Raw genomic sequence first — 18061 nt, forward strand, 5'->3', positions numbered from 1 at the left:
TGAGAGGATTTGGCAGTTAAAATGGAAACTGTAGGGGAAAAAACCCACTGACAGCATCTCATATCCCACAGTACATTTTACGACAGCTTTCAATTGATCTGTATATTTTCAGGCAGCAAATATACTTTACCTACAAAATCTCCAGTTTCTAGCCTTATTTTATTTGTTTCCTTATATACCCTAATGAAACTCATAAGAAAATTTCGACTTACACTTTTCTATTCAGAAAACTATGGAAACTATAGAATATTATGCAAATAATATTAAGTTTGGGGTTCTTTTCCAAGGCCTTATTTGAGGGGAGTGATGGCATTTTGCAACTCAAAGAGCCTAAGTTTTCAAATGACCAACCTATGTTTTCAATCTCAAGTTACACTGGTACCAGGTTTCCTTAGTCATTCAAATGCTAAGAATGGGCTGTTCTATAAAAAAAATGGTCCAGGGAAACTTCCAACACATGCTAATAAATCTAACAGATTTTGTCTGAGTGAGCTTCTTGAACTTTATCTAACTCAGCAAAGGCCATAAGCACAGCTGACAAACAATAGGCATGGGAGTCAGCTAGGCCAAAGCAAAATAGAATGCTTGAAAATAGAAAAGACGGATTCTCCAGGGTAAATTTTCTAGCATCATAAAGTAAATAAGAATGGGGGGATGAGGAGGGTGCAAAACAGAACCAATCGGAAATGTGGTGTGTCAGGAATATATTAGTATCACTACCTGCAACCCATGTCTACTGTTTTTATATTGTACTGCTCCAAGAAATGGTTGCAGGGAAAGCAGCAACAAGAATACTCTCTTTTGGTCTATTTGCAGATGAGTTAGCAAGTTCCCTGTACCAGGGCCTCCAATCTGGAGCCTTGGTCATGGGAGAAGGCAAGTACAAAAGAATCCCATGTTCTCAGCTCTACATTCCCTTTGACAAAAACATGTACCATGGGTGTGTTACACTGGGAACTGTGGGTGAACTACCCATGTATATGACACTGTGAGGTTGGTGGTATATGACTTTGTGAAGTCGGACAGAATTCACAGTTGACCATGGAGAAACAAACTGATTTCATTTCGGGACAAAAATGGAATTATTTGGAGGCCAGCATTAGGGGAAACAATTTGTAATGAGTAAAGCTGCCAGCTTCTTGGTATTTTACAATAGTTAAGACTCACTGAGCTACCCTGCTACATCTCCATAACCTATCTGTAGTGATTTGAAGTTGGATATACCTCCAGAAAAACATGTTCTTAAATTTAACCCATTCCTATGGGTGTGAATCCATTGTAAGTAGGAATTTTACATGAAGCTACTTCAGTTAAGATGTGACCTACCTCATTCAGGATGGATCTTAATCTTATTACTGTAGTCTTTCATAAACAGAATGAGTAGAGAGAGAGAGAAAGCCACAGAAGCAAGAAGCTGAAAGCAATGAAACCCAGAAGAGAAGGAAGAGACCAGAAGATGCTGCCATGTGCCTTGACATGTGGCAGAGAAGCCAAGGATCGCTGGCAGCTGGTCTTCTGGAAGAAAGCATTGCCTTGATGATGCCTTGATTTGGACATTTTCTCAGCCTCAAACTGTAAGCTAACAAATTCCCACTGTTTAAGCCAACCGATTTCATGATATTTGCTTTACGCAGCCTGGGAGACTAAAATACTTCCTATGTAGTTCAAAAAGGAAAAATGAGACTTCAAGGGGTTGTGTAACTTGCTCAGTGACATACAGCTGATAAGCACTAGAGTGAAGATGTGAACGCAGACATTTTGACTGCAAAGCACCCCTAACTGGAACTTTGTCATATAGATTCTCATCTATCTGGTGTCACCACATGATCCTGTGTATAATCATGCTGTCTTCCTTTCCTTCTTTTCTCTCTTTCATACCCCAAATCTATAGGCAGAAGGTATTCCCAAATTCTTCAAATATACACAAGTGCTAACACACACACACACACCCTTTTTTCATATACTCAGGGGATGAATACTATTTCAAGAACCTGAGCCTTACTCTAAATAGCGAAGTTTCAGGCTTCAGTCCTTGGAGAGGTGATTTGTTTAAACTACCTGGGCCACCTCCCTTTATGAAGGAGACTCCAGGTGGTCTCCCAGAAGTGCCGTCTAGTTCAGATGTCTGTTTTGAAGTCAGCTGCTGGGAACTGAGAATTCACTGCTTCTCCAGGTCAGCCCACAGAACCACAAAGTTCCTAAAGCATGGAGTTATTATTTTAGTAACAAGTAACCACACTTTATAACATTGTTTATGTAGTGAAAGTCAAAACAAGTTCTCTCTTCTGAGATCCAGGAATGCCTCCCCTTTTTCCCTACTACTTTACGTGAAAGAGCTATGGCAGAGGGAAGGAGTGAGGTGGGAATATTTAAGGGTCGTAGATCAAAGAGCGGGAGAGATATTTTGGGGGCACAAGTGATTTGTTAAATGTCTTCATTGCATTAGGTCATTTATTACCAAGTGTTCTAGATTGAGGAACAAAGGGTTTGTGGGCCTTGGGGGTCAGGGCTCCCTGCTGATTGCTGCTCATTTGTATTGCCAGATTGATGACGACTGGGACCCAGATGCCTATTGGCTTATACAGGTCATCTCAAGTTTGAGTACAGGCTGAACCACCACAGAATAAAAATCACACAGTGGCATTTTAATTGGCCTCCTTAGGCCATATAACAAAGGAGAAAGCTAACTTGCAAGAGCAAAGAGTAATTAATGAAGGGAGCTAACAGAGGTTCATTTAGTAACTTCCAAATAAGTTCCTCTGGCTAAGGGGGGTTAAAAAAAAAAAAAAAGGTAGCCTGCAACATAAAGATAAACTGTAGGTATTTAAGTCACAATGCCTTCTGCCAAGGACTGCTCATTACCATCAGATGTTGCAGTGGCAGTGAGGCCAGTGAGAACTCACTTTATTATTAGAAGCAATTAGAGAGACAAGGGGCAAAATTTCATTTGGTTATTTCAAAACAAGTTTCTGTGCATAGTTTAACGAAGGCCTGCAGTCTCAAGATAAAATGTGTGTTTTACTGAACACAGCTTTGGCAAATGACTGCTTGTTACCTGCAGGTATCTCCAGGCAGAGCAATGGGGCTAGGCTGGATTTATGCAGGCCGAATTGCAATAGTTCAGCTGTCTCAGCTACTCAGAAGTGTTAGCAAACAATATGGTCTGATGGTTAAACATGTGTGTTGTGGAGTCAGATGTCTGTCTTCAATTCCCATCTCTGACCTTGTTAGTTGGATGACCTTGGGTGTCCTTTGGTAAGTTTCTGGGCTTTAGTTTATTCATAATTAAAGTGGGAAGCATAGTACTGTTTATCTCAGGGGGTTGTTGTGAAATTGCTATGCACTTAATATTGTGCAAAACATTGTTACAATTATTAACCCAAGGATCATTTGCAGGAGGGGTTGTTTTTTTAAGAAAGCACTTGCTATGTAGGGGTTACCCTGAGTGAAAATTAGTACTGGATCCATTTACTTAACATCTTTTGAATGGGGTCTGTATGCAAAGGATGATGCAGATCTTTTTGCCTTCAGCGTCATAAGAATTATGATCTAAATTCATTTGCGATAATATTTCAAATTGTCTATAGAATTCACATTTTGAAAAGCTCTGATTGCTTTTAAGGCTTACTAAACCAGGTGTGTACTATACGTTTTGATTGCCCACCTTTAGGGTAACAGCTGTGATTTAAAAAACACATTTCCTATGTCTGAACTTTCTCCTTATGAATCCTCTGGGCAGCTCTTAACTCTTCCCTCATATGTGCACCTGGGCTAAGAGAAACTACCATGTGTTGAGGTTAGCAGAACAGCTGAGGACCCTCAAATGTCCCATAATAAATGGAAAATTGGACTTTATTTTCCTTCCAAATATCCTTTTTGGGACTACTGTGATTATACTGAAAGAGACCTCTTTCACCTGTTGCTTCCAGCTCTGCACGGAACGTCTCACTCTTGAGAGTATGTGCTGTCTTCACTGATGTTTTTTCCATTTATTTTTTAAGAAGCTTGAGATTACATAAATATTACATAGAAAATACAGGCAATTCCCATATACACCATGCCCTCCCCCTCCCACACTTTCCCCACACTAACATTAGTTTGGTTCATTTGATACAATTGATGAACACATATTAAAGCACTGCTACTAAGCTTGGTCTATAGTTTATATTATGGTTTACACTTTGTGAGGCACAATTTTGTAGGTTTTGACAAAATGTACAATGGCCTGTATCCATCATTATAGTGTCATGCAGAACATTTCCAATGTCCCCAAAATGCCCCATGTTATACCTATTCTTCCCTCTCCCTCCCCCCAGAACCTCTGATGACCACTGTCTTTATATCAAAGCTACCTGTTCTTCCATTACTAGAATAATAATAAATTTGCTTTAGTTCACAGTTCCATTTCCCATTTATGTTTGTTCGTTGTCTTCACTGATTTTTTACAGGCACGTTGGTTAAATTCTCACGGTTGAAGATTACATTTTCATCATAAGGCTATAATATTTGTACATTCACTTTGGAATATAGCACACTGCTTACCCGTTCTGTTTTATTTTGTCAAATAAACAGCATTGAACTAATGTGCCATGCATCATAATACTGGACCCAGATGATGAATAAGACTCCTTTCTTGGACCTTAAAAATCAATGACTCCATTATTAAAATCTCTTCATTTTGGAGGAGTATGAACTAGCCAAATGCCCTCTACACATTTATGTGTTTTCTCAGCCAGGTATTAATAAACATTATTTTTTCTGGCTGTACTGACTTTATGCTTATTTGAATAAAAGCCTCTTTCACAGAATTTTAAATCTTATACTACGGATTGTGAGAAAGAAAAAGTTGAAAATACTAGAAGTATATTTTGGTGTGGTTTTCTCCAAAGTCTGTACATTCATGTTCAATGTGAGTTTTAAAGAGAGGTTCATTCTAGTAAGTATTTTCTCTCCCAAGGTGTCTATTTCCTTGAATACTACATTTTTTCCCCCATTAGCAACTACATAGCAACAATCATAGCATGACAGAATTTCCTCTTTGAAAGACCCAGATGAGTTTAAAGAAGGGATTTATCAGAATTGTTGATGCAATTAACATCTGCAGGAAAGTTAAAGCTCAGGGGAAGGTTGGATTCTGAACAGAACAAAATATGCAGCATGGAGACCACTTGAGAGGAGATTTTAAGGGTGAGGACATGGATATCTACTCTTACCCTTGATCGTTCTTCCAGTTTCGTCATCATAACAACTGTGGCACTCCGTTGCTCCCATATCATTCTCCAAAAGTCCCCAAATGTTTCGGGGAGAGATCCCTGGGTTGCTATATAGGCATTTTGTTTCCTATAACCATCTATGTAGTTGGCATTCACATAGTCACTTCCTGGGATGCCTGCAAAACAAGGAGTGTTATTCAACTAGGTGAACATATCTGAAGAGGAAGCAGCAGGAGATGAGATCTATTGACCGTGTTATATTGTTGTTCCTCACTATGCTAAGGAAGGCAAGATACAATTAAATTCAGGTTTCAGGCAATATAAAAAACAGGTCCTGATAAGTCAGGACCATCACGCAAGAAAATGCAATGTGCAAAGTCTAACGGTCTTCTTAAAATGATAAGGTGGATTACCAAAGAAAGAAAAATGTAACTGATGATCCCTAGAATGCCTTTTCTCTGTCTTTTCCATTGCACCAGCAAAACAGAGTTTGTTTTGGAGGATAAGCAATCTAGTCACATTCCTCACTCTTGTTCTTCCCCATTACCAAACAAAAAATTAATAAAATAATGCCTGAGTCTGAAAATGGAATATAGGGTGAAGCACATTATAATTATGAAAAATCTTTGCGGATTTAGTTAACAAGGAACTTAAGCTCCGTTAACAGTACAATGTTGTTGCCTCAAAAGATAATGTGCTCTTGAGGGTCATGGAAAGAACTAGAAAGTATGTGGATTTAGGGGACGACATTTCTGCTCTACCTTTGCTAGTTCAACAGTGCATCATATCTGCAGTGCAATTTATAATCTGCAAAGAACATCTAAGTATAACAATAATAATTGAAGCTAACACTTAGATAAAACACTTTCTATGACAGGCACTGCTCTGTGTAATTTAATTCTCACAAAAACCTTATGATACAAGTTCTTTCATGACATTTCTTTCACAGAGGATACCGAAGTGCACAGACATTAAGAGACTTGCTCACGTTGATGGGACTGAGTTTAAACATAGTTAGTCCAGCTGGGATGCCTGTGTCTTAACCTCTGTTAAGCACTGTTTCTCATTTAAACTTCATGGGGTTGTTAAAAATATCAGATCAACCTATCCCTGGATTATGACAATTGCCTTCTAATTGTTCATTCTACTTCCCCTTTTGCCCTCTCCAGTCTTTTCTACAACCAGCACAAGAGCAATTAAAATATATATATATGTATATATATGTATCAGATGTTGGAAGCTCTCTTCTTTAAAATCAACAATGGCTTTCCATTGCACTTCAAATAAAATCTAAACTCTTAATACTGCCTACAGAACTCTACACTGCTCAGACTCATCTCATTCTAGTTATTTCCTCACCTTCTAAAATGAAGCCAGAATAACTGCTTCAGTTGTTAGAAATACTGGTCTCCCACCTTAGGACCATACATCCGAGAACATGATTTTTCCCACCTTATTGGAAAATGCTCACTTTCATCTCAGAAGACCTGCTTTTGAGTAACCAGGGGCCTCGGAGTTCTTTCCTACAACTCTTCATACTATTGCAGGTTGTGATTTTTTATTTATATGTTAGCTTTTATATTTTAAGTTTTACTAGCTGTTTCAACCACTAGACCAGGAGTTCGTAACTAGGGGTCAGTGAGCTTAAATTGAAATTCAAAAAAACATTATTCTTGTGGGGATGTGATGGTGCAGGTATGACATATTTAGTAAATAATACACAAGTGTAGTGTGGACGTTGTAAGGAGTTGTTGGTTTTCACCTGACTAGCAAAGGGGTCCATGGAACAAAAAGGCTTAATAACCCCTGCTCTAGACCATGCCTCTTTTGTTCACCCTTGTAGTGCCAAGGGACAAAGAGTATATATTGCTTGTCCCAGGTCTGAAAGTTAATTAACAGAACTGTCAAATAAATTTTAATCAGATATTCTGATTTTCCTTCACCATGATGCCTTTAAGAGAGATCTAGGCAATTCTGAAATTCTTCCAAGTAGAGTGACCAGAGTGATTAAAGATATCACGCTATTCCATATGAGAAAGGAATACATATTATAGCCTGGCAAAGGAAGTTAGGGGTTGGGGATGAGAGCTGCCCATGAGTATCTGAAGACAGAGGTTTAGATTTACTCTGTTGAGACCCAAGTTTTCAATTCTGAAGGCTGTAACTACAGAGAGATGGATTTCATCTCCAGTGTAAAAAAGAAATTTTACGTTGTCAGGATGGAAAAGGAATAGGTTTCTTAGGGAGAAAATGAGCTGCCTATCCCTGGAGGGGGACAAGTACTTCTCAGGGCCATTGCTGTGAGATGGGAGGGAGAACCAGAACATGTGCATGGTCCCTGGGAAAAGGTGAGTCCTGGAATTATGGAAAAAGAAAGGATGGTATTTTCTTTATAAGGGAACATATGCTCCCAAGCTAAAATTGTTATATTTCACTGATTGCCACTTGCAATTACTTTGACTGCTTTTCTGATTCCAATTGTAAAACTGATCCTCCCAAGAAAAGTAATGAAAGTCAGATGGGAACTACTGAGCTCCGAAATGAATGCATGGATATGGAATACCACCAGCATTAGCTGAAAAGCCTTTTGAACAAAAACTGAAATGCACGGTTGGTTGTAACATTATTCATCTATTACTGCTACTCAAGAAGCAGTCGGGTTCTGGCAGCCCTTTGTTGATAAAGATCCTATTCCTCCCTGACACCAAATTACTGTAGATTCAAAGGACAGTTTAAATAAACTCCTCAGGTTACAGCCACTGGGAAGCATGCACATCTACATGTCCAGAGGATTTGGTTCTGAGCCAAGAATGAATCCATCTTATAACACAGGAAAAGCCCACTTTCAAAAAACATCAATTTAGCAGTTAACAACATTAAAGAATTGATAAGAAGGATTCTGGCTAAGGTTCTAACTCAGTAACAAAATACAGAAAACTTTTATTTTGTTATTGAGAAAATTCAGATGGAGAAATCTGGGTTAATGACTTAGAAAATGTATAAATTGGCAATTTGCCATTTTCCCCCTTCTCAAGGATAACAATTGTGTCTGAAAAATGTATCTGAGGACATGGAGGAGAAGGACGTGAGACTCATACCTAAAGGAAGGGAATAAACCTCTTCAGCACTCACGCAGAAATCTCAATCCGTTATGTAATGAATAGTTTCTGACATACACCTCAAGCCTGAACAACAAAATAGTTTCGGGTTTGTCTTTTGCTCTTGCTGTTGCTTGGATGGGTCACTGTTGAATGGTGGTTCCAATTCCTAGGGATGAGAATTTTAAAGCGCTGCCTGAAGACTTCAAAGGACCATGGGACCTGGCCTCAATTTTGGCGTCACCAGATGCTTTGCGAATGTGGGACTTGTTACTTTGAAAAGAAGAGAGTTGATAACAAAACCCCATAAAGAGTTATTAGAGCTAATTATTAGGGTAATGTTTACATGCTAAAAGGAATGCTGAGGCTCCTCTTCCATTTTGATACTTGTCTGTTCGGAGATGGACCTGGCATGAAAGCTGCCTTCTGGCAAACCCCTTTGTCAACTCTGGTGAAAAGACACGTCAGGTAAGTTCTGAGAAGTCCTTTGCAATTTGGAGATGTGAGAGATGACTATGTTCTCCAGAAGTTCTAAGATCTAATGTGTCCTGGCTTTATTCAAACAACCCAGCACACCAAACTGAATAGAATGAGGAATGAGAAAATATTTTAGAAAGGGTGGGGTTTGCCCTTTTAAAAATACTAACCCCAAACTGGGAGCCAAAATTAAACAGCCAAAGTCTGTTTTGAGTAGATAAGACCCTGGTTTTCAATGTGACTCAGGACACAGAACGATTGTCCAATCAGCCCTGTGAAATATTCTGGATTTCATAGTGTTAGGGGGCGATAGGTGTTTCTTGAGTAGCTCTTGGTTGGGTCATTTTCTTTTTTAAGATTTATTTATTTATTAATTTCTCTCCCCTCCCTCCAGTGTCTGCTCTCTATGTCCATTCACTGTGTGTTCTTCTGTGTTCTGCTTGTATTCTCATTAGGAGGCTCTGGGAACTGACCCTGGGACCTTCCAGAATTGGAGAGAGGTGATTGTTCTCTTGCACCACCTCAGCTCCCTGATTTTCTGCACCTCTTATTCTCTCTCTTCTGTGTCTGTGTCTCTTTTTTGTTGCATCATCTTGCTGCATCACCTCTCCTTGTGGACCAGCACTCCCGCACAGGGCAGCACTCCATGCAGGTCAGCACTCTGCATGGGCCAGCTTGCCACACGGGCCAGCTTACCTTCACTAGGAGGTCCTGGGCATCAAATCCTGGACCTCCTATATGGTAGATGGGAGCCCAATTGTTTGAGCCACACCCGCTTCCCTCATTGGGCCATTTTTGCTGGGAGGCTAGATCTATTAAATTCTTTTACTTTTTTGGAATGACCTTCTCCATAGCATGTGTATTTGCTTATTTAATTTTCAATTCCCTGCTTATTCAGAAAATGATTTGCATCTACTAATGCAACACTAATCAGAGTACACTAATAATCCTAAAGAAGTACGTGAGAATTAATGGAATTCCCTGGGAAAATGCTGGATGGAAGTCTAACTTAAAATTCAGTGCTGAAAGAATATAGAATTACTATAATTTAGCTGATTGCTTTTATTTCTTGAAGTCAAGGAGAACTTCTTCCAATAATATGATAATAATGGTGTCTGTTACTTTTTGGCAAGGGTTTCTAAATTAGCATGAGCAAGATAAAAAATTTCCCCTTTAGGTTGCCATAGTGAAAAATCTCAGGACAGAACAGTCCCTTGGAGTCAACTGGTTTTATTGTCATTGTTAAAGAAGGGCACTTTGATCTAAGACATGCTCTTTCCTAGAAGTCCAAGGCTTAGCTACATTTATAAGTCAGTAAGTTTCCACAGTTTACCATGTATTATCTCATGTGTACTCTCCAATTAATACCTGTCAACAACACAAATGATTATTTATCATTCTAACCACCATATAAATAAGAAAACTGAGGCCAGGTCCTCTGACTTCAGATTATTCTTATTTGTTCCTGTATTGTAGAGTATTTTACCATTTAATGGGCTGTTCTCTTTTGTGGTGCTTAAAAATATCACCTACAAATCTTATCCTGGGTCTCTGTGTGAAGAGAAAACTAAACATGGGGCTGGACAACTCAAGCCTGTAAAAACATCATATTGTACAGAGGTGAGTAATTGGCAGAGCTATGCTTCTGTGTTCTTTGTGTACAGCAAGCCATGGCAAACAGAGCTATTTGAACAGAGGTAATCAAGTTTTAGTCTCTCATTGTATTTTCTGGTAATTGCTAGTTATCATTTTCAGTGGAAAAATAAGCCTGGGCATGGACTTCGGAATCAACTTTCTCTTAATTGTCTCTAAAACTTAGGAAATTTTATCATCAGTTCAAGATGTATTAACAATGCCCTGCTCTTCATCTAAGCATGGGAGTAATAAGACAGGGCTTGGTGACATTGTTTCTGCATGTGTTTGAATATTAAAAGAAGGAGAGGGACTCCATGGAAAGAGGAAGCTACTTTGTTTGAAAAAATATTTGTCATGAATAATTACTTAGTGAAGTATGTTTTAAAACCCTGGAAGTATGCCACAACATCAAAAAAACATACTATCTGAGCTATTTTGTCCTGGCAGGGTTAAAATAAATTTCCTTTCTATTAACTTGAAGAGGACTAACTGGGTCATGTGGCTCCTTAAAGAAAATAGATCCAATTTGCTTTGGATTAGACTTTCTTGGGCCAGCTGAAAATTTGATTTGAAAGGTTTTCTTTTGTTGAAAGGGTGTTCAATAATGTGGGGAATGACTTCTGACCTGATGTTAAGTGAAAAATCAGGACTCCAAATAATACATGGATTAGTTTATCGATGTGAAATTAAACAGTCATAAGAAAAATGTGGGTACTATTGCATCATCCACATTGTAGGGAGGACGTTTTAATGTTTTGGGATAATACCATATACTTGCCAAGAACTTGGAGAAATCGGCCCAGGAAAAAGGACTTGTGGTCTAGGGCTATTGGTAGTCTGTTCTTTGACATTTTGCCAGTTATTCTTCTCATCCAGAACTCTGACTGCTTCTCTGTTAAACACGTGTTGGACAAACTGATTCTCTTGAGTCCTTCAGTGTTCTAAAATAAGAGGTCTCCCTCTAGGATTCTTAACTTTCTTGGATTTGGAGATCTCTGTGAAGTTATTTTAAGATAAGTAGAGGTTTTGTGATTCTCAGATTAGGGAGGAACATGCTCTGATGCTCTTTCAAGCTGACTCCTATCGCTTCTATCTCTGAGGAGCTAAAATGAGATATTTGAGGGAAACTGACACTTCAAATCTTGATTGGAAGCTCATGAGGAAAAAAAAATAAAGTAAAATAAAATAAAATGAAATACTAAAGTACAATAAAACAAAACAAGAGGAGGTGGTGTGAACTAGACTAGCTGGCAGTTTGTCCATGGAAAGAAGCTTTCCTTGGTGAGAATGAGTAAGAGGCAGGAGCATTTGAAGGACAGCAGAATCCTGTCCATGGCTCCAAGGGATAAACTGATGCTGCACAGCAGAGTTGGATATGGACATTCAGTTGAGTAGTTTTACTCTGTTTCAACTCGCAATATGGCATCAAAAGTCAGTTACGTCTATTTCCTGTAAATTCTTCAATTCATTAGCTGTGAGACTGTATTAAAAATAAATTGTTTTTGATAAGCCTATTATTTCTTGTAAGATAGATGTACTCAAGACTCAAGAGAGAGGGAGTGGATGTAGCTCAAGTGATTGAGCACATGCCTCCCACACGGGAGGTCCTGGGTTCAGTTCCCAGTGACTCCTGAAAAAACAAAAACAAACAACAAGCAAAACAAACAAACAAAAAACCAACTCAGGGGAGTCTGCGTGGCTCAGTGCTTGAGTACCAGCTTCCCACATACGAAGTCCTGGGTTCAATCCCTGGCCCCCATTACCAAAAGAGTATGAGAACTACCTTTTATTTAGTAAATGTGTCCCTCCTCCACTCTTACACACAAAACTAATGACAACCCACTGCTGTTTAAGACTAAGATAACAATTTTCACACCCCACAATGCAGGAAAAATGTTTACTTTGTTTGCCGGCACCAGCAAAACTATAAAATAGAAAATGAAATTGCAGTAATAATCAATAAGTAAATTCATTTAATTCCAGAGGACACAGGCTTTTTAACTGGTGGCCACCCTTCACGACGGGACCTGAACTGGCATAATGAAGGATTTCTTGCAAAGGCATAATGTACTATTTGCCACAATATCCCCAGATGTAACTGCAGTTTGGCAAATTACCCTTCACACTTCTGCAGAATACATGACAGTTGTTGTTAAAAGCACATGTTGCTCTGTGGGCATCGTAGCTCATCACCACACATAAGCAGTGGGAACACAGGTACTTTCAGAGATTATGTGAGCCCAGTCTTCACCCTCTTAATAGTTTGTGGACTTAACTACCTGGTTTTCCATACCTTCATGCTGCTGAGAAGGCTGGGCTTTGAGAATGGGCAAAGGAAAGGCTGTGGTGCATAAAATAGCTTTGAATGCATTCCAAGGTTAGCGCCAAGTGTTGGTCAATCGTGAGCACTCTATGATGCAAAGAGCTCCTTTCTAGTTAGGGGCCACTCTGCCCTGAAATAACACAGCACATAGGCCACATTTTCAGCCACATCACAGAGTTGTGCTCAAATCAGTTATATCCCGAGGGATGCAATAGTTATAAGGTTTCATGCAGCAATGAGGAAGACAGGATCAAACTACAGGAGCCTTGTCTATAAGAACATTTTGGAGTCTCAGTCTTCTCATTACTACTAAGTAAGCATCATTCTCACAACGGCCTCACCCAACATCTCAAATGAGTCAGGTGTATGAAAGTTCTAAAAATTCCGCATGTATATTAGTTATTTATAAATTAAATAAGAACAATCATTCCTAAATACTTTACCAATGAAAAGTAATTCCTAATCTGGAAATTCCCATTTGAGCTTTTAAATTAAAAGAAAACAACAACAACAAAACTCCTCATAAACCAAAAGAACAGAAATTATTTTACAACTTGCCAACAATTAACACCCCGTGCCTATATTCTAATGGCAGAGCAATACCACAGATGACAGCAGTTTTCTCAATTGCTTCAGAGTAGTGAAGCAGTTTCATTAATCTACATAGATGTACAATTAAAATGAAAAGAAAAAATCCCAATAACTGAACCCAAAGGCAATGGAGATAAAAATAAACTCACAGAGTTTTCTGACTTGGTCGTCAATTAACTTCTTGGGAACATAAGTAAAGGAAAAAAACAAACCACATCACCCATCTCTTAAAAAGGTTTTTTCTCCTTTTCCAGGTAAGAAATAGGTAGAGGCTGAAGTAGAAGCCAGGGAAATAAGAGACCTGCACAGCCACTGCTCAGCTCCACATAGGAGAAAGAGGCCATTTAAACTGCTCTAATCAGATGGTAATTTTTACTCAAGCTGCAAGCACCCTGTGAAATTGTTCTAAATTCCCAAAGGCTAAATCCCATTCAACTTTCTATTTAAGCCAATCTAAGCTATAAACATTTTTCTATGCACCACTACTCATAAAGAGAGATGTTTTTATGTGTAAAAAAAAAAACACAACAAACCTGAAATAAAAGGATTAAACACTGTCATGCTTGCAAACAATTAACTTGAAAAGGGAAAGACTGAAAATGCTAAAGAAACCGTTAGCCTAAATCAATGACTGATGTTCTGAACAATGGGAGAAAAATGAACCCAACCAATAATTGGATGTAATTCAGAAAAATGGGTTTTGTTTTTTATGAAAAGGAGTGTATATTCTAACAAACTTACTTCAGTACCTTAAATAGAACTTTCAGTAGCAAAACAAAACAAAGGAGAGAGAGAGAGAGAGAAGAGGGAAGAAAAAAGGAAATTGGGGGCATGAAAAAGGATCATATTTTTTAGGTGGGTGTGGGAAAAAAATGCAGGTAACTATAAGGAATTCTCTTTTTACTGGGGAAATAATTTTAATTCTTTGATGTCAGCTTCATGTGGAAGATTTATATTTACTGTCATTAAACATCTATTAGAAAATGTTGGATAGGTTGTACTAACTTATTCTTTGGAGTTTGTTTTTTTACCTGTTGAAAATACATCAGGTTACTAGGTATTAAGACCTATAAAAAGAAAAAAATAGAATACTTCACAGCATAGGTCAGATATGAAAGCAGAGACTAAGTTAGCATGTGCTGGCAGCTGTTTTAAATGAATCTTCAGAGACTTATCCATTGATTTGAAAAAACTGGGCAGAAAGGCTAAGGCATGACTTAAGCATAGAGCACTACTGTGTTGTGGCAACTGGTGAACCAACATTACAGAACAGCAGCAGTTTCCTGTCTTTGTTACGATTTTGTAAATTAGATTTATTTTAGCAGTGGTGATTCCCTCTGAGCTGCTTTCTCATTTTAAAGGTGTTAAATTGCCCATCTCACAAATAATCATGTTGTTGTAATATCATCTATATTATTTACATATGGAATTTTCTGAATTGCTCCTATTATGCAAATCAAAGGGCAGCTGATATATTTTGAATTTCCATTTAAAAGAACACATTTCTTTCCCCTGTTGAAATCTGTAATGCTAATATGGGTTTGGTCTCCATTTTTCAAACACCAATATTTTCTCTTGCTTCATAGAGTACTCCAAATATATGCATCTACCTCATTTGGGTCTTATTTATTTTTCCATGGGTTATGTACAAAAGAAATTCCACCTGAGCATATAAAGACCTACCCATAGTAATAATGGAATTCAGAATAGCACTAATAACAATCTTGATAGCTCCTGGTATTTATTAGGCATTTTCTTTGTAACAAGCACTGTCCAAAGGGCTTTACATGCATTCCTTCACTTAATCCTTCTAATAATTCTTCGAAGTGGTTAGCTATTATAAAACCCATTGTAGAGATTAAACTGAGACATAGTAACTTGTCCATGATCACAAAGGGCAATTCAGAAACAAGAATGACCTAGGATGCTTTAACAGGAAAGATGTACTTGAGTAGCATATGGACCCTTCTGAGAAGATACTTGTTAAAGGGTTACTGAATTAATTTTTCTTTGTTTCAACAATTTTTAATTATATATGCTCCACAAACCATAAAAAGTAAAACAAACTCATATTTTACTAAGCTTTATCAAATTAACTAGCATTAGTGTTGAAGAATGCCAAAGACATGAAGTGGTTTATTCTTTGTTATTTCTAACTTTCTCATAGATAAAAACATTTAAACCTGGCTTGGTGGGAGAGTCATAAATTGGCCCTATTTGGAATAAACTGTCTGACTTAAATGATTTTTCTTGAAAGAGCTAGTCCCGTATTGTTCAAGATTCAATTATTTATTTTCTATTGATTGCTGGTTTTAAAATCAATTTTCAACAGGAGTTCCTAAACTGGAGAATGGGCTTGCACAGGGCTTGTGTGTCCATGAAACCTGTGAAATAGTAAGCCACCTGTGTGTATCGATGGCCTTTGTTTTAAGGGGGATTTAACACATTCATCGATTTCTCGAAAGGATACAGCTGTCTAGAAGTGTTAATAATAACTGCATTAAGTGACATGGCCAGGTCATATGACTCCTTAAACTGGGATTAAATTTTCAATTTTCCTATTCAGTGCTCTTCCCAATATCCCTTAAAACATAATATTAAGCAAATAAACAACTTTACAGGAAACCATTAAGCAGTTGTGAAATATGTTGTTGATTCTTTGGAAAAATTCACTTTGGTGACTAAGAACACAACTTAAGACCTCAAACTCTAAGATTTCTGGGATAAGTACTTCAAAATGTGTATTTCAAAAATCCTTGGCCGTCGTCTCAGGTGACTTAGAATGAAGTACACAGGCACAGCCACCATGACTTGAAAAGTGGTTCCAGGCCTGAGGTCTACTGGCGAGAAGAGCAGCCTGGAGTCAGACTAACAGATACTAGAATTCTCACTCTGCCATTTACCTGTTACTGATCTTAAGTTACCTGGCATTTTAAAGGTCTCAGTTTCCTCATCTGTAAAGTAGATGATGACACTTTTCGGGTTATTCTGAATACCAAAGATAATGTACATAACATCCATGACATGGTGCCTGACACACAGTAGCTCCCAGATAATACCTATTATAACTTGTCTTTTGTGGTTGAATTGCAAAGTAGGATTTTTAAATTTGCTTTATTTTTAGATGTGGCCAACAATTTTAAAAAATCCATGTCAAATGATGCCTAAAGTGAAATGCTAATTATAATCTCACTAATGGAAGCATACTTCTTGCAAAAGTGAAGATGAACTAATTTGTTAGGATCAAAAAAGCTCCTTGTTATCCAGGAATGAGGTAATTACATTTAATTTTTGCTAGTTACATAGTGTGATGATAAATAATATGCTGTTGGATATGTTTTGGAGAAAATGAAGACACATCAAACGCTATTTGAGGTAAGTAGATCACCTGTGGAATCATTTAGGTACGGACAGATGCATTTGGCTTTACTCTACAATGTTATGACTCTGATGCATTTGGATCACTGATGAGTCCCCATATGGTTTACTGCCTCTGGTTAGTTATGCCATAAAAGAGGAAATAAAGTACTAAAATGCAATGTGTGTGTTTTCCCCACTGGCTAATGCCAAATAATAAGATGGATTTTTGGGCAAAAAGAAAGGGCTGGGCTTTTGGATACATGCTAAATTCCTCAGTCACAGGCACATCCTGTATCAGTAGAAAAGCAGAGTAATGTGGGCCAGTGAAAGCCCAGGGTTAGGAACTGGAAGAGCTGAATTCTAATTTGTGTGATACTTCCTATACACTATGGAAAAATGAATTCTCTGTCTGAAATTCAGTTTTCTCATATCTAACATGGATACCCATAGTTCTGGTAAAATGTTATATGTGTAGTAAATAGGATTATTGATATGAAAACTACATAGAAATAACCTTTAGAAGTCAGAAGTGAAAGAGCTTAGAGCTCAGGATATTGATACTCAGAGAAGTCAAATTTACAAAGCTAGTTAGTGACAGAGCTGCAACCCAAACCTAGATTTCCTCCTTCTTATTCTTATATGTTGTCTAACTCTCTTTTCCACTTTAATAAAAGTATATTCCCTGCAGAATTTTGGATTTTGCCAGACTAAGTATATTATTATATATTATATTTATGGATATGCAAATAGTATATTCCATTTAAACTTTATTTGAGGATATTTATCTTAATTCATTAAAATAAATCCCAACACCTCTGTTCTTTGGGAATTGCTATTTTTTTTTCATAAGAACTGCTTATACATGGGGACACCAATGGCAATTGGACAGGCCAAAAATTCAACTGTATTATCCATACTACTTACCTCATAATTCAACAACATATGAAAGCATTTTGTAATTAGTGCTCTTAAATTTATTCTGCATTTTCCCAACATAAATAAAAAGGCTGTGATTTGGAGAAATGTCAAGAAGTATCAGGATTTTCAAGAGGTTCAGTTAGCACATTGGTAACTGAATTCCTGACTATTTTCATTTTTTCCCCTGCCACCTCTTGAGGGGAATAGAGTAACACTTTTGCTCTATTAAACAAGGATAAAGAGAACACAAATCACTGTGGCAACTTCCAGTTTTTTCTCTGATCTTCTGTCAAATCCCTCTGCTAAGTAACACAAAAAGAGTGGCTAGTAAAAAGGGAGAAAAAAAATAACAACAAAAACACCCAAAGTAAAACCCTAAACCAAAGTCATCTAAGTTAGAACCACAGATGGAAAGAAAGCAAACACACTATTTCGTATAAACTGTG

At 37.8% G+C, this 18061-nt stretch overlaps 1 protein-coding gene across 16 annotated transcripts in view; it reads right to left on the bottom strand.

The window, feature by feature from the left end:
* The window catches only part of PTPRD (protein tyrosine phosphatase receptor type D), a 537728-nt gene that overhangs the window by 53110 nt on the left and 466557 nt on the right, over positions 1-18061 (bottom strand). For all 16 annotated transcript variants that reach the window (XM_058301839.2, XM_058301846.2, XM_012519131.4 and 13 more), the window contains one exon: positions 5214-5389. In XM_058301839.2, the coding sequence (XP_058157822.1) occupies positions 5214-5389 (176 nt within the window). The remainder of the gene's footprint in view (positions 1-5213; positions 5390-18061) is intronic.

Source organism: Dasypus novemcinctus, chromosome 8, assembly GCF_030445035.2.
Source record: "Dasypus novemcinctus isolate mDasNov1 chromosome 8, mDasNov1.1.hap2, whole genome shotgun sequence".
Lineage (NCBI taxonomy): Eukaryota > Metazoa > Chordata > Mammalia > Cingulata > Dasypodidae > Dasypus > Dasypus novemcinctus.